This window comes from Diprion similis, chromosome 2, assembly GCF_021155765.1.
Source record: "Diprion similis isolate iyDipSimi1 chromosome 2, iyDipSimi1.1, whole genome shotgun sequence".
Taxonomy (NCBI): Eukaryota; Metazoa; Arthropoda; class Insecta; order Hymenoptera; family Diprionidae; genus Diprion; species Diprion similis.
In genome coordinates, this window is record NC_060106.1 from 13085252 (window position 1) to 13109119 (window position 23868).

At 42.0% G+C, this 23868-nt stretch overlaps 1 protein-coding gene across 4 annotated transcripts in view; it reads left to right on the forward strand.

Annotated features, from left to right (window-relative positions):
- LOC124416615 (protein lozenge-like) overlaps nucleotides 1-22202 on the forward strand; it is a 37780-nt gene extending 15578 nt beyond the window's left edge. For 2 of the 4 annotated variants that reach the window (XM_046897845.1, XM_046897846.1), the window contains exons 5-6: nucleotides 20323-20478; nucleotides 20590-22202. In XM_046897845.1, coding sequence (XP_046753801.1) covers nucleotides 20323-20478; nucleotides 20590-21047 — 614 coding nt within the window. In that variant the 3' untranslated portion in view covers nucleotides 21048-22202. The remainder of the gene's footprint in view (nucleotides 1-20322; nucleotides 20479-20589) is intronic. The other 2 variants (XM_046897847.1, XM_046897848.1) reach the window with 2 other exon arrangements.
- The last annotated feature ends 1666 nt before the right edge of the window (nucleotides 22203-23868 follow it).

Consider the following 23868-nt stretch of genomic DNA (forward strand, 5'->3'; position numbering starts at 1 on the left):
CCTACACCCATCGCGTATAAGGTGCGCCTTACTATCCGTTTAGCTTTGTATAAGGTTTATGTGTACCAAGCAGCGGTTTCAGTCTGATCAAAGTCGGTTAAGTAGACGGCAGGTAGTCCCGCTGGCAAGACCTCTTTGAAGCTATACGCTGCGGTTTTGTGTAGCTACTACCCCCGTCCCCCAAGCTCAATCCCGTCACCCTTAACCTCCGTCTTCGCCTTGCCAGCTCCGTATAGCCTCGGCTCGCAGAGCAACACCTCGCCTCCTCGCGAAGCTGCGAGGTTCGACCGTTGATGCGAACACTCGGCAAATTTAATTTCCTGAAGGGTCGATTATGCATATATGGTGTCGGGGGAGACATTGTAAGATCCCTGGTTACACCGTTGCTTCTTTTGCTCGTCGCGGATGCAGCAGCGTCGATCGATCGGAAGATATTTACTCTCGAACAACGGGTAACCTGCAGCTCCGATCTCCCGATCGGAAGATCCAGGCAGTTTTTACACCGATTCTTCTCTGCCGCTGCTTTTTTTCCCAGTCTTTCTTTCCTTTCTATTTTTCGATTCCCCGCCCCTCTCGCCTCGCCGACAACGCGCCGCATTGTTTTCAGAATAATCATCTCTCTTCTTCTTCTTCTTCTTCGTCGTCGTCTCCTCGGAGGCTGTTGCACAGCGCCTCGTACCGTTGCTAATTTTGCATCCACGTAACGTCGCTGCGTCTTTGCCTTATATGCAGAATCGCAAGGTTGCAATCTCGATTTGTCCCCTGACTTCGGCCCCCCAGGCAGCCGAGTGCATCCTAACTGTTCACTCGGTAATTCATAGGTACTGCCGCACATTGATGCATCATGCACATATGTGCCCAGCTCATACAGGGTTCTTAGTCCACGAGCTAATGACGATCTCCCAACCGACAGTTGAACTAGTCCGAGGAAAATAACGAGCATGTAGAAAGTTCCGCAAGTGACCCGCGGTCGCGCAAAAATGTCAGAACACTGCCGATGTCCGGGCTTATTAAATTAAATTTGCTAACTAAAATTATCGCCGCAAAATTTCTTCGCCGAGTAGCACAGCTGTGCAGAGAGACTGTACCATCAGAGTGTGCGAGATAAGAACGGAGTAAAAAGAAACTGGAAACTGAGAAAAAGGCGAAGGAGGACAAGGGGGGAAAAACGAAGTGAGTGTTATTCGTGTCTCTTATAATATAACTTGAATCGTCTCTCGTCTCCCGAGGAGTCGCTCATCTTGGGTCGTGATCAGGGTAATGAGACCTGCCGGAGAAGAGAAGAGAAGAGAAGAGAAGAGAAGAGAAGAGAAGAGAAGGGACGAGAGAGAGAGAGGAGCCGACCGACGGATGCGGAACTGGAGGGGGTAAGGACGCTGATGATGGGGTGTGAAACAATCACACTGATTGTATATGCCGACTCCTTCTGGCTGTGTAAGTAACAAACCTATACTTTGCTTCGGATCCTTTTCTTCGCTAGCGTCGCGGACCGACGAGCGAATGAGAAGGAACGAAGAAGCCGAGGACCGACTGGAGGACTCGGACGGAACCTGCCTCGTCGATTCGGTCCACGGACGTTATTTCACTGGCAAACTTGACGATGATCATCGTCGTTCCCTCCCTACCCTGATCGTTTAACTATTCGAGGAAGCTCTGCACTCCGCGAGTCTCTCGATCTCGATCTTGACTTTGCGTCGGCAGTCCGTGACGATAAAATCGTTTCCCGATCCGTTATAACTTCGCCGCCACCTTTGCCACTTTTTTTTTCTACATTTATCAGCGGGCTTTTCTTTGTCATTGTTTTTTTTTTCAAGTTTTTTTTTCTTCTTTTACATTTATTCACACTTCTCCCGGATAAAATTGCAGATGAACTCGTGCGGAAAAATTTTATTAAGAAAAATTTGAACAGGGAGTTGAAAAAATATCACCGAGGTATATATTTTTCCTAGAATTTTTACGATTTAATTAAATTCTGGTTTAATTTCTTTCATTAATTATATATATACAATGAATACTTATTAAATTCGAATAAAAATCTGTAAAAAAGCAAACTGGAGCGACGGTTCCTGTACAGGTTTCAAATATAATACCTACGAGTCTGAGAACATATAAAAGACAAGATATAACTTTGAACAACGGACGTCACGAAGCGTTAATCTTAAATGGCGAACTTTATAGTATACGTGTATATATATATATATATATATACGAAAGAAATAACTTATTATTGACAAATGATCGGAATATTGTAACAGGTGTGATAATATACGTGAACTTGTATGATAAAACTTATCGCAAAATAACTGATAAATATAAACATATTCTTGCGGTATTCGTCGTAATAAACAGCCAGCTTGCGGCGGGTTAAAGTATTTATTCATGTGGATATACAGGATAAAAAGCGCTCGAAACGTCACATGTGTTCACGATTATTGCTACAGCTGCGCACGTGTGTTGATGTGTGTGTGTGTGTGTGTGTGTGTTTATACATATAATACATGGACGTGTAGACGGTGGCTTAATGTAACGTGCATATATGCCCTCAAGCAAAGTTGTACTGTGGCGAAGCGGTTTACCTATTTACCGAGATGCGGCTACTTACCGCGCTAAAAAGCCTCGTGTGCGGAAGGGGTGAAGGGGCGAAGGGGGAGGAAAATTTCGCGATTCCCACGTGCCACAGCCTACTTTACTACTGCAGTCGGTATGACTTCTCCTTGCTCCTTGCAGTCACAGCCCATATATATATATATATATATATATATATATATATATATATGTGTGTATATGTATATACGAGGCTCAATTCTCCCAGCCGCTGTTGTCTCGCTGCACTCGCTCCTGCTGCATTGCAGGAATGCACTTTACTGATTTAACTGCATTTTTACAAAAATAATTCAAATTATTCTTTCCCCCTGCAGGCTGTTTTCTTACTTTCCTCCCTCGTTGTTACAGCTCTAGCTACAAACAAAGGCCTGCAGTGTCCAAGTTTTGCAAGCGTAGAGCTATATACATTCAATCTTCAGATCAAGTATGCAGATAAAATTTTACCTCTCGTTACTGCAATCGCGCTCTAGGCTAATTATCCTATCGGTTAGGCGTAACAGAGGTCGAAGGAAAGAGAATAAAAACAAGGCTGCGGAGTGTGCAAGTACCTATGCCGAAAATATAACGCGATAAGTCGAGGAAACCGGCGGCCCAATGAATACATCGCCTTTGTAAGGCTAACTGGAGTTATAAGGGCGAAGCGATAGGAGTGTATGTGACACTTCCCTAATTACCTCACAAACGCCCCCTAAGAAACCGACGCCCGGAAGGCAGGGGTTTTCAACTCGATACTGTCCCAAGATAAACTCCCAGGTTCGATTTTTAATTTTTTTCCAATATTACTATAGGTATACGGATTTCACTCACAATTGAAAATCTGTGCGACTAGTGTACAGAATTTACGTGATTATACAGCGAGGCGGAGCCACGTGTACGTTCACCGTATTTCTTCTTGCAGATGAAAAAAAAAATAATAATAATATTAATAATAATAATAAAACAAAAAAAAAAAAAAAACAACGCGTCTCCGTGAGTTCCGTGCGAGCGGAAGTTAACAAGCTGCAAAGTTTTACCCTAACTTGTATGAAACAATAGCTGTATACGGTGGATAAAATGACAAACGTTCTAACCGCGAAAGTTAATTAAACGCATAAATCCATTAGCCTTATACCGTTGAGTTCTCTACCCACTGTTGTCTTTCATTTGGAATATAGTGTGTACGGGATACGTACAAGAACGGTATAAGCTTAAATGTAATAGGGCTGAAATCATATTAACGTTATTTCTATGGGTATACTTTTTATGGGGATAGCGCGTTTCAAACTTGTCGCGAATTTTTTTCTCACCTCGAATCTGCACCCTGCGTACCTACGTATATTTATAGTTTTCGTTTTGTACACAAGCGAATTTTCCAACTATCGTGTGACGCAAAAAAGCAAAAAAAAGCAACAAAAAAAACAAACTCATTGCTAATGAACTGCGAGTTAATTTTCTAGTGAATATTTAAACTTTTTCCGTACATTTTATACACGCGTATATATAAAAGAATCCAGAGGGATATATTATGCGTATAAGGATTTTGAAAGGAAAGTTTCGAAATCTGCGCTAAGCGAAGTTTATCGCGTCGTTCTTATCTTCTGTCGAGGTCTACATCCTTCGGATTCAACCACTCAGCATATTCTTGAAAACGGACTTAAGGAAACTCGCGTGTAACCGCTAAGCCACACCGCGATAAAGACTTTCCATAAACTTGCGTAACAATTTCGTATTGTTATTATTTTCTACACTTTTTCTTCGACGTTGTCTTTTTTTTTCCCTTTTCTTTTAATAATAATTCAATTTTTATGCATATATGTGTGTCTCCTTCTCTGACGTTCCATGTTTATGTCTTATACTCAACGTACGACGAGTCAGGAAACCTCAGAAAATAATATACAAGTAAAAGTAGCACTTCCGTATAGATATAAAGCTTACTAAAAGTCATATACCTTATACATAAGCCTTACAATAATAATTAAGTAGTTAGATACGCGTTGTGCGTTGATCGATAGATTTAAGAATCGATCTCGGGAAATTAAGGGTGTCGAATTGACGAGGGCGTCGAATTTTAAGCACCGTTCTGTAATGTAACGATAATTGCTCGGCAGAACTTGATGATGGAATAGGGAGTGACAAAAAGCGAGATCATCGTCCCTGACGGAGGCTTTTCCTCCGTCCTCCGTTTTCTGCCTCATAGCTGTCCTCTTTCTTCCGTTTCTATCCAAATCCTGCAATCACCGTCCGAGAATTAAGACTCGAGGAATTGATTCGAGTCGTGTCGACTTGAGGCGAGTTTGATTTAGTTTTTAGTTTTTCCCACGGTATAGGTTCCAGACGATTGCGCGAGGATCGTTACCCGCCGTTTCTTATGCCTTACCTCTATTTTTCTCTGCCTAATTTAATTTTCGTTACATGATAACAAGCGATCGAGCGGAGATACAAAGCCATCATCCTTCAAATCCGTCTGCTGTAGTACGTGCTATTTTTTCACTTTCTCTCTCTCTTCCTCTCTGGCTTCAAGGAACCACAGAAAATAAATAATAATCGTCAGCCAGATTCAAGGTGTAATTTCCCATCTCGACTTACAGTATATAATATACATGTAAGTTATGATCGTATGGGAATGCGATTCCCGAGGCGAGGCATTCAATCACTTCCGGTCCCCGATCGTAACCGGGAGCAGTCCTTTTAGCCTTCGGTAGAATTTTTGTATCCGTTTATTCGTTCGTTTAATTTTTTCTCTCTTTCTTTCTTTAATTGTTTTTTTTTTTTTTTTTTTTATTATTTTTTATTTCTTTTTTTCTGTTAACCTTACAGAAATTACGTTAGAAATACAATGATTCCGCGAATTTCGTATATGTCTGTGCGAGTTTTTGCTACACGGAAAGAAAAAGAGAAATAAGGAAAAAGTAAAAAACTCGGGGAATGATTCCATAAACCGAAAATAAACGAGTATACATATTATACATATATAATACGTCACGTTACCTGGATACTTGCAATATATATGGTATACTACATGATATATATATATATATATATATATATTATAATCGGGCAATATACCATGCCTGAGGTATGCCTGTAGAAAACATATATCGACTCGAGCTGCAGATATAATTCCTTTAAGTTGAGAATAATCTGGCATGTGATCAATTTTTCAATATAATTTTTTATCGGCAAATTCCATGCTCGATATGTCGAACATGATACGCGTTCGATCTGGCGCACCTGGTCGTAATCGTCGGGGTTGGAGAGGAGATGGGGATAAGGATGAGGATGAGGATGAGGGGGAGGGGGAGGAGGGCGATACATCCGCGGCCTACACCGAAGCACCAAAGTTTATACCCACCTCGACGCGAGTGTCTGCGTTTATCGCCGACTCGACGTCTATGCGCCAACACCTTCACCCGGAGACGCTTCCTCCAGGTTACATCGGGATGCCTCGGGGCGCGTGAGGAACGAGAAGACAACAGGTTGCCTATCGAGCAATCGTTACGAACGGCTTCCTGCTCATTTTACGTTATATACAATATACACATATAAATACGTATGTGTATCGTACGAATTAACTTTGCCCCCCTTTCATCCCCTCCCAATGTTTATTAAATCTTTTTTTTTCATTATTATTCTCGTCTTCGAACCTCTTGCGGTCCTGCGATCGGCGTTTTTATCTAATCTTAAAGATGTGCGGAATTTCAGACCGAAGTCAATGCATTGGGTTATACGAGGATGGAAGATGCAAGTACGAGATTAATTTGGCGAGTAAAATCTGCAGATGATATTAATCGAAGTCGTTAAAATGATTTTGAGAATTTTCTATGAAATTATACTTGAAATATAATGTGAAATGAATATGCTGCAGCCTCTCACTTTAATCCGTTTAACTTATTACTGTGTTCAATTACTTTTGGATTCTTAAAAAGGAGGTAATAACTTTTACCTCAATTATATCCGTGATTCAATGGTTCATAGTGGCACAATACTTTTGACCGACTGTATATTTCGTTTCGTATAAATGATTCGGGGAAAATTTTTATTCATCAAGACTCACCGTGGCGTGAAGATAATTAAAATCTCGCGATCGGTTCTTTCGTGATTCTGTATATATATATATATATACAAGCACGAAACATATTTTTGGTACCTATTCCGAAATGGTGGGTAAAATACCCATCAGATTTATTTACTGCGCTTTGGAAAAGGCGAAGACAATATAATATGAGAATCTCGGATCGACGAGGAAAAAATACGGAGAGAGAGAAAGAGAGAAAGAGAGAGAGAGAGAGAGAGAGAGATGAGACCGCTGCAGCGGAATCTGAGTCCCAATGGTCGGTCACGCGTCAGCGAATACGTGTTCGGGAAAAATAAACTAATAAAAGTAAATAAACCATGAAGTTAAAGGTAGCGGGAGAAGCAACTTCACTTTGCTTCTGTCTTGAACGTTCCACGTCGCGAGACGTGAGACTTCGAAGCGAGAAATTAAGACGAGTTTCCGTTTATGTATTATAAGTACATATATATCTCTACGTTTCACCCACAGCTCGCTGTCTGACGAAGTAAAAAGCGTTGTGTATCGATGAGGAATGTGAAAATTTTTGCGATCGATAAATGTATACGTGATGAAAATCACACGGATCAAGAACCGACTCCATTATAAGTATAAAGCGAACAGCTGCTGTATTGCAAACCAATTCTTTGTACAAATATACAATATTGGGATGGCTAATTAAACGTTGTATTGATTTACTCGGATTAAGAAATCGTGCAAGATGTGATGCAAACTCTACGAGAAAGTGGTCAACCTCCGGGAGCACAATGCAACAAGGCAGATCCTAAGAATGACTGTAACCTACCGAAACACTGGACCGGAACAAAAAGTGTACAAGATCTGTGACCGAGGGGTAAAAAATTAAACAGATTGTAAAAAAGTTTTTGAAAAAATGCCAAGTAAAAGAAGGTAGGAAAAAATTACAGGACTTAGTTAATCGACGAAAGATTGATTCACTCTTGGTGTGTGGTATAGATTATACCGGCGCGTAAGACACTTTTTTTTTCCTTAACTTTTCTTTTTCTCGTCGCGACCGAAAAATCTCGTGCAGACGACTGCTCTCCTCGTTTCAATTGCGATGATTCGGCAGTTCTCTCATTTCTCTCTTTTTTATTAGAGAGATATATTTGTTTTGTCTTTTTCTTCGTCTTTTCAGTTATCACCCGGGCTTCAATGACGTCTCTATGCTGCAAACGCGATTGCAATAAAATTTAATTATCACGCTTTCGCAGAGTAGTTACTTTTAGGTATAATGTTGATTTTTTATTATAATCGCGTAATTAATTGGCAGACAAATTCTCGTCTATTCTCATCGTAGTTGTGAGTTCGAAGTCGTAATTTTATTTTTTTCTCCTACCTTTTACTCACGCATATGAATATGGATCTGTGTTGATACTTGCAGCGTAGCCTGCGAACGAAAAATAAAGAAGTTTGAATTTTTTTTTCGACAGATTATAAATTTAACAAAATTGTAAAGAGAGTCTCGGACTCGAAGTAGATACTTAGCAACGTCGCGCACGCATGTATGGGTAAGCATTAAAGTGTGTAAGTCTATACCGACATTAATAGGTTGAGGCTTAACGTCCCGCGGCTTCTTTAACTCAATCTACTTACGTACGTCCGGTACGATACGCGTTGAATAAAAGTCTCGACAATTTGCATACCTACTCACAAGAGCAAACGCGCGTCACCGCAGAAATGGAAAATAAATATTTATAATTATGTGGTCTATGCAAACCATCGTTAATTAACATTAACCCCGCGTTTCAGAATTGAAATATTGTATACATTATGTCATATTATATGCGCATATACACGCGGTGCGTATGCGCTTGCAATAAAGGCTAATTGACAAATTGTGAAAGGCTAATTCCTCATTTCATTTACTTGATTTTCTACAAATTTGAAAGTTCGCCGAATTCCCTTGCCTCGCCTCGAGCTGCGCTGACAATTTTCATAGCAAACGCAGACCGCCGTGTGCATTATGTTACACTTATGTGACATGTAACGCGTGTACACGCTGTGAGACAGTATAAAAACACGAAGCCGAAGACCAAACCGTGACGTTTTCTCAGTAACGGTCGCTAGACGGCCGCACACGCGTTCGCAGGCCGGTTTTACTACTGACTCATCTCATTTTTCATTCATCTCACGTCGCTCGCGCGTAAGATCGACCTTATGGGTCTGCAGGTACGAATTAACGCGTATCATCGCAGCCATTGCGACGATGCGACTTGTCACGTGGCTAGATCCCCGGAAATTCAACCCTCCGATGACCTCAATCACGATAAAAGAGATGGATAATACTTATGATAACCGATTTAGCCGATGATCCTTCTCTCGCGAGAGAGCCAAGAACTGCGGCGCGCCTGGCGGTCGTCCTCGGAACTCGCGGTTTCAGGCTTATGTTTACCACCAATAAACTGTGTAGAGTTGACTTTACCCTACGGTGATTGAGACGGTTAATCACACCATGGAATTATGCGGCCATTGAACGTGACTCAGCTACCGACAGTGCACAATTAATTTTACACCTCGAGGAGCAATTATTCCAGCCGAAACTTGTCATGTTGGTCATCCTGCATCGGCATGGCGTCAGTATAGCCTGTAAACTTCAATCGTGATGTAACTTTCCCGGCATATATATATATATGTATATATTATATATAAATGGAACTTTTTCCGCGACCACTCACTTGTAATATGTTAAAATCGATACAGCGACAAAAATAATGTCCTGGAATAAGAATCTTCGGCACCGTTATACGCATGCTCTTGACCCACGGACCTTGAAATATTCCGACCAGGAGGCAAGATATATCAATTTCAGAACATTGTCTACGCGAGGTGTGATCGGCGAATCGAAATGCGAATTTAGTGATTCAAAAACCTGATTATCCAGTTTAATTATGACGTAATAATACTTACAGACAAACAGTCGCCTCTGTTTAACACTCGTTAATAGTATCGAATTCGGGCGTCTGTTGCTCCTTTTTTAATCGTTTCATCTTTATTTCATCTTGTTTGCGTTTCCCTATTGACAAATATATATGGATCGTACCGGGAATGCCTGGCATTCTGATGGCGTCACACTTCCCGGTAATTCCTTCTCGACATCTTTGTCGAGAAAAAACCTGTTATACCTACTCTCACTGTTGCGCGGATGATCTTCTCACTCGCGAGGTCTTCATTATCTTCCTGAATCTCTGTAGCCTTCACAGTTATCGTCATTCATGTCTGATTATACCTCTTGAGATGATTCCTCTAATCGCCTATCGAGACAGGTGAATGGAACAAACTTACCAATTGCTTCTTTGCTAATCAATAAATTTTTTACACTTCACGATTGCTTTCAACCGTGGTGGTTACCCAGCCTGGTTCGATCCCGGTGTTAATTGAGTATTTCTTCTCACCTTTTTCCTCCGTTTGGCTAGCGGTACGTGATGATATTACAGACAGGGAAAGTCGCGAATTGCTGTTTGAAATGATTAGAACAATTTTTAGATTTTCGGAATTCGTTAGATCCAATTTTAATCACTGCAAAATTTGGGCAATCTCCTCATACCTGCTTTGAGATTCTCGATTACACCGTTCGGGATGCCGCACTTGACTGTATTAATAGGAATTCCTAGCGGAGAGGAAATTTCCTTATAAATGTCATTCATCCCCGAGAAAAAGCGTCATACATAATAAAATAATCGTTTTCTGGAAGAGTTGGAAGAGTATATTAACATCGACATAGACGAGGAAGAAATTGCTGTAGTAAGAAAAAATTTTCAAAAAAACATACAGCAGCTGAAACGAGTTTTCTATAAATCAACGTATGTCCAAACGTATGCTTGGAATTTTTACCGTTGAAATAAACTTTGACTTCTACGTCTCGGGACATAGCGATGCTGTCCTTTCCGCGTTGCGTTTTGCTCCCGCAATTATTATACCCACACGCAGCTCTAAATAGTACAAGGAAACAAACCAACGCCTGGACCACTGCCATCCACCGGTGACGATGACGTTGGTGGATTGGCGTCAAAAACACGGAAAAAATATCGAAACCCCGAAGAGAATAACCGTGCTCACACCTATGCTACGTATAAAAATATCCCAAGAGCTGCTACAAGTGCAGCATGCATGTGCAGTTGCACAATTCCCAAAAACTTCCAGTCGATGGACAATCCTTATTAAAACCCAGCATAAAAAATTTTCGTGCGGTTTGTGGCAAGTGGTCAAGGTGTTGTTGTTGTTGCTGTTGCTGTCGTTCTCAACCTTATTTCAATGCTATCTCTGAGTTAGAAGTAGCCATGGAACATCATTCAACTGCTGACGTGTATCGCAATTGGGACGTGTGTAAATTTGATACAATTGAAACGTGTGTCTCAGGCCAGTGTTGTACAGTCTACATTATAAGCTGCCGCAATTGCAGGCTTAAAGACCAGGCTAGCCAGTCATGAGTGAATGAAGCATTTCCCAGAAGCTAAGAACAGTTCACTTCCTCAATAAATGGACCGAAGTCTTTCTCTCTCTCTTCTGCCGCTTGAAATAACCAAGGGATCGTAAGATCAACGAGAGCCACAGTTCTGCGCCCTCAACCGTGGACCACGTACCTTTTCCTCCGATCTGCACCGGGAGACTTGGACTCGATTGAACGTCCTGATGATTCGACGCGCCGTTAATGTCTGTATATAGTAGTCAGTAGAACGTTGGCTGAGGAACATAACTCCGTTGATTCTATCGATAATTCACCTCGGAGTGAAGATGGGTTCCAGGGAAAAGAGGATCGGAAGCTTCTATCAGAGTTTCAAACACAAAAGTAGAAATGATATGTCCTTTTATAGAGGCATATTTTCTTCGCAAGAATCCATGATTATATTTGTTATTGATGACCTGATTAATGATTGGAAAGTAACAAGGTACAACGAAGCGAAGGCAAGTGTGGCAAGTATTATAGGTATGGAAGGAAATGTGCTGTGTCGAGAAGATTGGACGTAAAGCCTGCAAATATTTCAATTGCTTCTTGGATCATCATTGGATCAACAGGTCCTATGGAAAATGATCACAATGAAGTGCTAGAAAGCAGAGCAATCCTTCTTTTATTTCTATTAATTTCTGGATCACAGCTACGTTGGAAATCGAGAACTAATGGCAAAACAGTTTTCTGGATAAAAATTTAAAATAAAAATCACCACGGATTAAATCAACGTCCCAAGAACGAGGTTTTGGGTGCTCTAAGCGGATCCTCACATCTTGTACCTCGTGTACCTATCCTACGCTTACAGGATTAGCGACAAGAAATGCATTCAAGATGGAAGAAGAAATGAAACAGATGAAACGTGCCGCACAGATCGAGATTAAACGCGAGGAAGAAACGATCACTTTTGTACGAAACTGACTGGAGGCCAAACCGGTCCGTAAGGATTAACGCGAAATTAATGAGCCGTTTATGACTCGTAGATTCTTCTCTTTTTTCTCCCCTACTGTCGATTCGTTCCCTAGTCTCTACTCCATCGGATCCCCCGTTTGGCCACCCATTTTTTGCCTCGCTGCCGAGTCGCATCCACTCAAACGGTTTCTTAGACGACTGACTTAATCGAGTTTCATAGTCTATGTTCAACGGGTGGACCATCCGTAGAACGGTTATAAATTATCACTTCTTGCCGAGCGGCTGTCAAATACCGAGAATTAGACAGATATCGACACTACCAGCTCGCGTGAAGGACGAATGAAAAACCGCGATGCCGCGGCCCGGCGGCATGTTTGCCGAACTAATTGGATCTAGAAATTGGGACCCACTCGAGGAGCGCTGGTTCCGGGACCAGCAGGTATACCTGGAGCCCACCTAGGCGACAGCGGGTCCGCTAATAAGAGGGCGCACCCTCCACGGGACCAGGGTTTTCTGTCAAATTACCGAAGGACTCCTCGTCGTCTATTCTAGGACTCGTTCCTCCGCCGCCGATCCCCCCAAGCCTGGAAAAGAGTGCGCTGAGGTCGTGGGTGCGGATCGGTAACGCGTCTGCACGGGATATTGCTGATTAGTGGGCATCGCTAACTTTTACGACGGAACATCTGTTCTGCCCTATAACTCTCCAGCGTATTATAATAGCACCCACCTACAACCACGAATCACCAGGGAGAAAGATCCTGAAATCCAGCTACGACTGGACCAATTTATAAGACGTTTTAATTATCAACCATGGAGCAATAACCTCCCCCCCCCCCCCCCCTCCTCCCTCCCCCTCCCCGTGGGATGTCTTTGAAAGCGTAGAATCGACGAGATGTTGTTGGAACTTGGAGCCTACTCGGCTAGCTGATGCGGCGTATGACGAACCAACGAGTGTCGAAAGTCAATTAGCGGTGACGGACTGAGATACCCGGGAAATCCGGGGATTCATCCGAGGTTCCCATTTTTTCGAAATTTTGTTAATTGCTTAATTCTAGTTGACGCTACACGAAACGCCTTCATAGACTGTGTTCGAAAATATTTCGAGTTCCAGGTACATCGCTGATTTAGAATTCGTAAACCAGCCTCTGTCTCACGTCAAGTTGTTGGATTTTTTGCCAAAATACGGTTTGCGAAGAGGTATATATGTTCTAAGAACCTGTTGAAGAACTGCACAAAATTCATCGTCTCACGAGTACCGAACTTCTGTTTACGAAAACAATCAAGTACCTCGAATAAAGCGTATACCGGCTGTGGGGATCAGGCAATCAACTGAAAAACAAAATGCTTGAGTAACTTGCGGCCGAAGGGAATCTTCTAATTCATCTCACTCGCCTCACGGCAAGTGTACATGCAGCCCTGTCCAACAGCTTCCGGGCTCTTGTCGCGCGCTCTTTCATTCATGCCGGTAACTTCATTCATGCTCTGAAATACCGGGGAAAAAGAGAGCGGAAGGGGGAGAAAGAGAACGAAAAAGAATGGAAAAACGGACGATCGGGTACAGAATAAGATGAAGAAAAATGGAGGAAGAAAGGAAGGAGAAGAGTCCAAACAGTTGTTTCTTTCGCTTCCATGGTGCAACGACGGATACCGAATCCATTGTCACGAAGGCAATTACGGGACGTGCGTGCAAGTCGCGCACCTTTGTCCCAATAGTAGAAAAGTTTCTTTGCTTATTTTTTTTCCCTTGTCTTTCGTTCACCGATGCGGTTTATTACTATACTATACTTTCGAAAATCGGCATTTATTGAAATACGAGTTTTCAGCACCGACCCGCAGGATGAAGGGTGCAGGGACCCTTTGTGTCCTTGCGTGGCAGGCGTGGCAAGTGACAAGATCGAATTCGAAAAATAGAGGGCAAATTTAAATCAGTGAAACAAAAAACCCAAGTGCAACATCCGACTGCACGAACAGGATGCTCCGAATTACCCTCAATCTTCTTCGCATTTGGCATATTGACAGGTTCCTTCGAGTTCACTGATCGCGTAATAATACTAGCTCGTGATTTTCGTAGAAACCCATTGCGTCGACAAATCGATGCAAGTGTATAACGCTAGTATACATGTATATACATGGAACGTTCCATGTCGATGCGACTAGAGTCTCACCCTCACCCTCGTGGATTTGGTCCGTGATTTTTTATATCGTTCTCCTAGCCCTAAAAAACATTCTAAGCATTCTTGTTCTAGGTAAAAATTATTAATTAGTTAATAAATCAATAAAAATAATTACATTTTTGCCTGCCCACTTCAATTTTTATTAGGATATTCTGAATTCTGTTCGCAATCATTGTCAAAATATCATAATTTAAGGGTAAAAAAAATCTGAGAGAAATCGGAATGCTTTTGGAAGTTGTAGCAACAATATAAAAAATCGCGATATATATAGTTACGATTTTTCGACACGCGTATCCGCCGCCTCGGTACTTCCAAAGGTGATCCCGAAAGCACCAATCGAGGCGACAACACGTCCTTCTATGCATGTGTATACCACGTGCATACCAACCTGCGTATATATTCCTGAAGATCGCATAGGGAGTGAAAAAAATTGTTACAAGTTTTGAGATCGGTTGGCTCGATACGGCTTCGGTTCCCACCGCGACTCGAGGGACGCACGGCAACGTCTTGTATAACGTAAGTTGATATTGCGTCCCGTACGCATGCGGAGCGAAGTCTTACGCAGACACTGACGCAGGAAACTGGCAACCTCTCGAGCCTCTCCTCTCCCAAGCTCGTCTCTCCCTCGTTCGACTTCTTCTCGCGCCTCGATCGCTGCTCGCGCGTATCGCTTACACTGATTTTTTATTTTCCTTTTTTTTCCAATTTTTTATTATTCTTTTCTTCTTCGAATTGCCTTTTTTCTCCTTTTTTCCGCTCTTCATTTTATTTTCATCAAGTATCCTGCCAAGGATAATGTGTCTATCGAGAGAACGAGCCGGGAGTGCCTGGTGTACACCTTGGCATAAAGAAAACGAGAGGAGAATCTTAATGGTGAATAATATCATGGGAGAAATAAAAAAATCTATCATTGATATTATACAAATTTTTCGATCGAATCACGCTGTTTCTTTTATAAAAAACTATACATGTTTTTAAAACATTACACTTGTATAATAATCATGTAAAGCAAAAGAGATTTGAAATGAGTATATATATATATATTTTTTTTCACTTTAAACTAAATTGAATCATGCCGACTGGCTCCAACGAATATTTGCCATTTTCTTCTGTTCCATTTTGATACCTAATCGTCATAATTCTGTCTACGATCTCCGAGCCGTAATTAGACGGGTAAATAACAGTAGAGCAAGGTAACGGGTGTTTACTTAAATTCGGAAACCGCAGCCCCGTCATTCCGTACCGCATAGCAAAAAATCCTGTAGGCGTTGAAAACCACAAAAGATTCCAGGACCGTTTCGCGAAGTGTGATTCTTCGGCGAAAATAAACGCACACTTCAGGATTCACAGATGAATGGGGAATCGTTACGCGAACGATTTCGAAAACACGACCAATGACAAAATTGTTACAATGACTCTGAGGTTGCCGGTCTGCAGGAAGAAATGATCACCCGGTTACCGTCTTACATCCTCGGTCAGCTAAGTAGATGACTGCTCGGAACCTAAGCACCAAAACCTCAGTGTGGTTTCACACCCACAACGGTAGTAAACACCTTGAAAACCGCGCATAACGAGAGGCGGGGAGAGGAAAAAGAGGAAATACAAAAACTATTCTTTCTCTTTCTGGCCGGCCAAACGGCCCAACGATGCAGTTATATTTATAATATATAATCTGAAAGGTCTAGGAAACTCGGTCGCAGGCTGTATCTCCATGAAAATTCATTTGCGGTTTATCGAACAGTAGCTTGCTTGTACACTTCGCACCAGTGCGGTATCATTTTTCACGTTTTTATTAACCGCTCCTTTTTTCAATCCGATCTTACTTTTCTCCATTCGAACTGCACGTACCGAAAGATAGTTCTGGTGAACTTTTTCAAATCTAAAACAATCGCAAATGATTTGGGAATGAAAGTGAAGATTGCTATTTCGTAAATTAGAAAAAAAAAAAAATACGCCGCGGTCGGGAATATTAATCAGGATCGTTTCACGTGGATTGCGGTTTATACGCAAGCACGTGGAACTTACCCACCTTTGAGTAATATCGATTCTGGATTCCCGCAACTTAGCGTAAAAAAACCTTGAGTGAATGGAGACTGCCAACTTCTTCATCGGTTATTACTAATATAATATAGCGTCATTGAGAATTGGAAACTTTCCTAAACCCAGAAGTGAACCTTCAGCCCCTGTCTTCTTGTGCAACAAGGTTTCGAGGAATTATAACCATCATCGGTACGTCACTGCCGGTGTGTATAATACTCACAGCTCCGAAGGTGGATGCTGAGCCCTTACCTACCGCCGTATAGCAATCTTCAGTCCGTCATTAGAATCGTTTAGGACCCTTTGCAGGCCTTCGAAGTATTCGAACTTTGGACTTGGCCGGACTCGTGGACTATCATCTAACAGATGGCTCGCTCTCGCTCCACCCTTACTTTTATTCGAATTTTTTTCCTCCCTTCTCTCTCTCACTCTCTTTTCTTTTTCTTATATCACTGTCGTTATTATTATTTTTACGATCATAATTATTATTTCCGTTCCGGTAATTGTGCGGCAATATGAACCTGTTTAGATTCGGACAATTGGAACGCTTTTTCAGCGGCCCTTTTGAGCCTCGCGCCCTTTCGTAATATATTGTAGCCTCACCTACAGCCACGAAGACGATGCCTTGAGATGAACTGATATTAAAAAGGGGAAAAACCTTCGGGATATTGGGGGTATAATTTTTACCCTGTGAAAAATTTCCGTAATGAGACAATTAGCGAGGAATAAAGGAAAAGCATGACCAACTGTTTCTATCTTTGGAATCTTCTTCTATTGTTATAATCCAGCTGCGCTGCAGGTATGGTAATTCAGATGCAGTGTTTTTTGTTGACCTTCGCTCACTCAGAAATGGATGGACGTCTTTATCTCGTTTATATTGACACTGCAGTGCTAATTCCATGTCGGATGAATCATGTCGAACTATAAACTTCCTTGGAGAAAAAAAAGATACGTGGGGAATCGGTACGAGCTGACTAACAAACGGCCAAAGGAATTCGCACCGGTTTTAAACTGAATATAAAAACTGGATATTATCATGATTTTCACAGCACGATTGCGACTTCCGGGTCGTTAAACGCATGAATTTCCTGCAATCGCGATAAGCTTGATACATGCAAATTGTCACGTCGTTGTTTTCCTCGTTGTGTAAAATTGACGGTGATGAAAATGATTCAACCGTTTACGTTATTGTGCTCTCGATGTTACTCCAAAGCATAATTGGAGTGCGTATCAGACCACGTTTTTATTTGTATATTATTTTTGCCACGAAATCGTCCATCCGTGAAACGGCTTTCAACTAATTGATAAAGTTATTCAGCTCCCAAATATCACGCTTATAAATGCTCCAATTCCGTCGTTTAAAGCCGGTCCCCGCAGGCACCAGTATAGTCGTGGGTTTCCCGCTTTGATATCCAGTTTATGCAAGGTTGGCTTTATTTACGAATTATATTCAACCAGAGGTGACCGTATGACCGCGTGTCTCCAGGCAGAGTAAAATGCGTGACAAAATCATTCCTGCACAAGTAGAAACTCGTTTTTCACCCGTATTTTTATGCGGAGTTGTTCGAAGAGATTCCCTCAGGCAATGACCGGCGATGCGTCAGTCTCGTAGTTAAGTAATTGTCGAATTGGCTCGTAGGCCAATTCCAGGCGACGACGCGTCAGTCCAAACCCTGCGGGAAGCCCGGACGCTTTAGGCGACGCAGGAAACCCACGCAGTGATTCGTCGACGAAGAAGAGAACTCGCCGAGGCGGGAATCCATTGAAACTTTGAAAGGACGAAGTCGTTTAGGTGACGGAATCAATCTAGCCAGCCAGCCGGGAAAAAATTCACACTCACACCGTAAAAAATTTCCGTTTCCACACGAGGAGATCTTGGCTAATGACCTTGTCTAGACGATAATTTCGTGTTACGAAATAGTGAAAGTGCAGGTCATTTGGCGAGAGAGAAGCTTATACTAGCCGAGCGATCGTACGAAGGCATACGTGACTATTTGTTGGGGTTTCCCCGCTTTGACCCATTCATGATTCAAATATCAATAGCATGCGCAGGCGGCGAAGCATTGGCACGATCGATTTGCGATCGACGAGGTGGGAATATTCAATGTCTTGCATTATACACCAGTGGTATTAATTAAACACCTTGCGGCCCCCGATTCCACGGAGACGACAATACCGCGGAGCGTAGAAGCCATAGAAAAAAAAAGAAAAAGTTTAAAGCTCGTTCAAAACATTGTCAAGCAGTTTTTGCTTACACTTCTCTTTCGAAGAAAGAAAACTCGACTTAATATCAGATGCCTGGTTCCGTGTAATTTTTGAAAGGCGCTTTTAAACGTCAATCGAGTAACGTTGTCGGTGATCATTAGTGATCGATGGATTTTCAACATCGATCCATCGGCGATGTGTAATTGAGCTGAATTTGTTGAGAAGATTTCTGACAGTGATTTGACACTTGAAGTGATTGGTCATGGCCAACTTTGGTATATCTTGTCTCCTCGCAACGTAACTTCGCGAACATTTATTCACCTCTTCTCCATTGTGTTAACGAGATCTGCACTTAAGCAGTGACGAATCGAAATCATGCGACGAACAATAAAGGTGTACGTAGACAGGCGTGTGCAGCTGCTCCGGCGAACTTTGACATTATATCCACTCGGACAACGACAATGGATCAAGTATTTCGGGTAACGATGGTTCTAGGAGGCGAGGAAGGAAAGGAGAAGTGTGATTTGATTCATGTCCTTGTTTAGCCTGCAACCTGTTTGATTAAAATATTATTTTTGTGCCACGAAACATGGCCAAGGACAGACTAGCAAGAAAATACACATATTCTACGACGTTTTATCTACACCAATCGTAATTCTCGAGTATGCTTTTACGTGTGCGTATTTACTTCCATTTCGCACAGTGTGATGTCATTGGTTGTAAATACGCACGCAACGCCTAAGGTATACACACCTATATGACGTCTTCACATTCACAGTTCCATGATATGCATATTCTAGTCTCGGTCCATATATCGCCCCGCGTGAATCACCGAGTTTAAGCTAATTAATATGTCAGCGTTACTCGTTAATGACACAAATTAGGGACAGAGAGAGGAGGAGGGAGAGACCCGTCAGTAAAAATGCTGCCTATTAGCCAGACACTCGTCCACGATTCGTATACTAACGCCATGGACCAGTTTGTCGTATAGAGCCTAATGGGAAATAACGCACTCGTGTTAGCCACAAATCTGGATAGACACGTTAATTAACGATTTGGAAATTTGTACGATAAAAAAAAGTATCGAATCATTTACACAAGTATATCTACCGTTGCGTAGTATATTGATGAGGGAAAAATTTACATGGAAATAACCCTGAATATTATAACGAAAGTTCCCGTTTAAGCAGTAAAAGTGACGTGCCTAACTGGGCCTCGGGCCGGACGTGGAGTGGCGTGATGTGAAGTGGGAGAAAACGCTAAGGTTTCTCGATGGAACGTCTGAGTACCTCGGGCACAATTTCACGACGCCATGCCATGGTGATCATTGTGTGCCTGAGTACGTGTGCGTCTGACTATACGCATAAGCGGTATGAGTAAGAAATCCTCGGAAATCCATGAATTGGTTTAGGCCTACCAGCTGCCCATCATCACATCCGTACCGACTTGCGAGACTTCGAGAATCCCGCTATATCGTTACGCAATTTGGTTACATCCGACTCGGGGCAAATGACTCGATGATGAAGAGAACGGAGAAATTCAATCTCAGATACACAGACGCACACCCACTCGAGTAGCTGTTCCGGATGCGCCTAACGCGATGACAAATCTCTCGATGATCGTTAAACGTGGAAACGCAGATTATCCATATATTGATTCCCCTTCGTATAATGACCTCGAGTTTGTAGTTTTCGAAAGCTTGAGCGGGGAGCCAGATTCCATGAAATTATGGGAGGCTGAAAATCGTGGAATTTCGCGAGTAGTATCATAGCCGCGAATCGTGGAATCAAACTTTTTTCCTACTTCGAAGAAGGTCGCATGATCTGTCAGCCCCAGCAGTCACAGTTCACTCAACCATTGGGACTAACAGTTCCTTTTTCATTGCTTCGTTTCAGATACCAGCACCGGGACCACGGACTGGTATCCTCCATCAAATTCGTCTTACACCGGGGCTGGCAGTGGGCCCTATTCTCCACTACCAGCGGCGTTCTCCTACCCTGGAGAATCGCTATCGCATCACCCCACGACGGAACCAGTGTCTTTACCATCCGGTAAGTGTTGACTAGAATTTTAACTTTGCGATCATTTTGAATCCAAGGTTCTAAGATCGGTGTGGGAGTATGATACTTTATCTGATAGTAAGTGTGATGATTGAATTGCAGTTCTGAGCGATACTCCGCAAGACACGTACACGCCTAATTGCGTGTCGATGCAGTATCCTCACGGGCCGACGGCGACGCTGCCATTGGTACCAGCGAAATCGTCCGAGCTGGAGATTTTGGGAAATAACGGAAGTGGCGAAGGTAGCGGAAGTCCAGGTTATCACTACGGCTCGTGGGCGTCGAGCCCAGCGGCCCCGGTTCTGTCCCACAACTACAACCCCAATCATCAGGGGTACTACAATCCACCGCAAAATTATATCAATCCTCCACCGATGGTTTTGTACCCTCAACTCTACAGCACTGTCAACCAAAATCAAATACACGTTCATTTACACGGTGATTTAAGCGAGGAACAAGTCACAATAGCTAGCGGGTTGAGCATTAGTAGTAACAGACTGGAAATTGGTGTTTTAGGAGAGGAAAGCGAACAGAGAAATGATGTCTGGAGACCTTATTAAAATTGTTTGAAGCACCATCACACCCTCCGTCTTCCCCCTCCTCGAACAAACACTGACAGGCTCGTCAATACAGGCACTCGAGTTTAATTCGTACGGAGAACTTGCTGATCGATTTGGATACGCTTCGTGTCGATGGGACTTTGGAAGATTATAGAACGTAAGGAAATTATTTTTTAGGAAAATTTAATTGAGAGATCGCCCGAAATGAATCGGAGAAACAAGGAACCTTTCGCAAAGAGCCCCTAACAATTCGAACGGACACTTCCTTAGCGTATTCCAATCACTAATTCACTATAATTGATTAAGTATCGACTGGAAGATTTTCCTCTTCGGACGTGTTAGAAATACGGGTTTTCTCGTAAAGAATGAAAATTTAATACATACTACCCTTTTTATTTGCTCAAAAATTTCTTCTCGGGATTCCTTTAATAATTTACGTTAACTTAAACGCTTTATAAATCTAAATTTTTGTTCAATTTTGATTAATTTCTAATTCCAGCGAATTTTTCGTCTCGATTTCATCACCTGGCCGCGCGGTATTCCACATGACTTGACGTAGCTTCGATAAGACTCGTGTTATCAGCTTCTCTCACGTAGCTACTATAAATTTCATAAACTCCTGCCGATCGCGAGTATCATACATAGTTGTACATATTTTTGTAAAATCATGTTTGACTTTACAAGGGTCCAGGGTAACCTGTTGTACCTGCCCGAAAATACGGTCACGGACTGCATAAGATCTCATTATACCTACTTACTATTTACAATTATATGCAAAAGACAAATCATAGAATCGGTACGTAATACTAGTAAATATTATCGTATTTTCAGCAGTATAAGAAAAATAATAATAAAAGTTAATGAAAATGTTGGATGTTACATTTTAAAGAAACATCATTGGTTGTACAACAGAGTTGTGAACTCATGTAATAGTGATTTAATTAAACTTCTTTATTTATAGGCGAATGTAATGTATAACTGTAAATCTTATACATAAATAGTGAATACCAATTGTACGATGCTAGACACATCAGTACATGATTAATTTTAGTATTATATAAATACATAGTTTATCGATACTAATAAAACTAATAGTAAGATTAACTTTTTATGTAAATATACAATAATGCAATATTTTCCATGAATAAAATCTTGCCGGATTTGTTCCTATCGCTCTCTTTCACTTCAGCTTACACCGTGTTACATCCTGCGTCAACGTCTGCCGACAATGACGAGTCGTGGCATCGGACCATCCAACCGCACACGTAAACGTCGCTAAGGTAGAATGTTTGCATTCTCCTCCAAGTTGAGACGAAAATATACTTCAATTTTTACTACAAAATCTTTTTTGCGCTGTTGCAGATTCAATCCAATGTATCAAACCATATACCTAGTAAATAAAGTCAACATTAGCCATGCCATATGTTCATTTGTGGTCAGCTGTTCTACGGCTCTGTCAAGCCACCACTGCATGGCCACACTGCTTAACGCTACTGTTTCAATGTCAACTTCTTTTTTCTTTTTTTTTCTCTCATTCTTCTCAGGCTATATTCCGGCGCGATGTCACATCTTCTTGAACATCGTCTGCATCATCTATATCAGCCTAACGATAACCTCATTTTCAAAATACTTGTAGAGCTGCTCTGAAAATTTGTGGACTCGCATGGTTGGCCATTTACCTGAATCAGGTGTCCAGGTCAGCGAATACAGAGTCTGGATAAATATTGTTTTCACTTCAGCAAAATCCCATGTCCATATACAGCTTATCCCTAATTATCACGAATGCAGGATTAAATCTGCAGATGGTATCTGCTATGATCCAAATTAATAATGTACTGCAATTAAGATATGCTGACAGAATTGTACGCCTTAATGCGAACGAATAACAAGACCAGCTTGATTTTACTAAATAAAGTCAGAGATGATGATGAAAGTGGGGTTCTTGGCGCAAGCTCTTCGGCAATAAATGTGACTTGATTATTGCATGTTCAAAGTTAAGAATTGCGGGACGGCTCGCGCGTTAAAGGTGAAAAAGAATAGTTCGCTAATATGAGTTAGGTTCGCCATGCAAGACTGCAAGGTATGGATCGTAAGCTCAGCTTTTTACGATGAACGGTGACACTCGCGGGTGACCGCAGACGCGCCGACAAATCCACCGGCTCAACTATCTGCACTACAGAGGTTTACGCTCTCCGAAGACGACGTCTCTCGGGGGTCACGTTATACGTGGAAGACAACGACGACGAAGACTTCGGAATTGCCTGGTAATAATAATGCGGTAATTATTCCAACTGCAACGGGCCATCTCGAGGAGACGAGCTCGACGTCTTCTCACCGTGAGAAAACTCTGCGCCCAGATTTCGGACCCAAGTATACCGAAATCAGAATACAGTTCTGTACAATTGATATGGAAAAACTGTAACGTTTTTCATGATTATTTTCAGTGGAGCAGTGAGGAGAATAAGTAAAGAGAAATGAGAAACGAAGGAGAAAATAAGAAATGGGAAAGATGGCTATATGGATCTAGTCGGTAGTCGGCGGTTGATGATTGGGTGGTTCAATGCTCGTATCGGATTCCTTTGCGCTGCTTGAAACTTACACACAACAAAAATACAACCGATCAAATGTCCCTCGAGATTTTTTTTACAGCCTAGCAACATACCTCTTCGTCGCCCTGGCGATATCGCTGTCCAGGAAGCGGTTGACAAAGTTACGACTTGCTGTAGCTAAGCTCAGAACTTGCGGCGAAGAAACCACAGACTACAGTTAAACGCAAAAAGCATAAATAAATATTACGAATAGAAGGAGGAGGGACACGGCT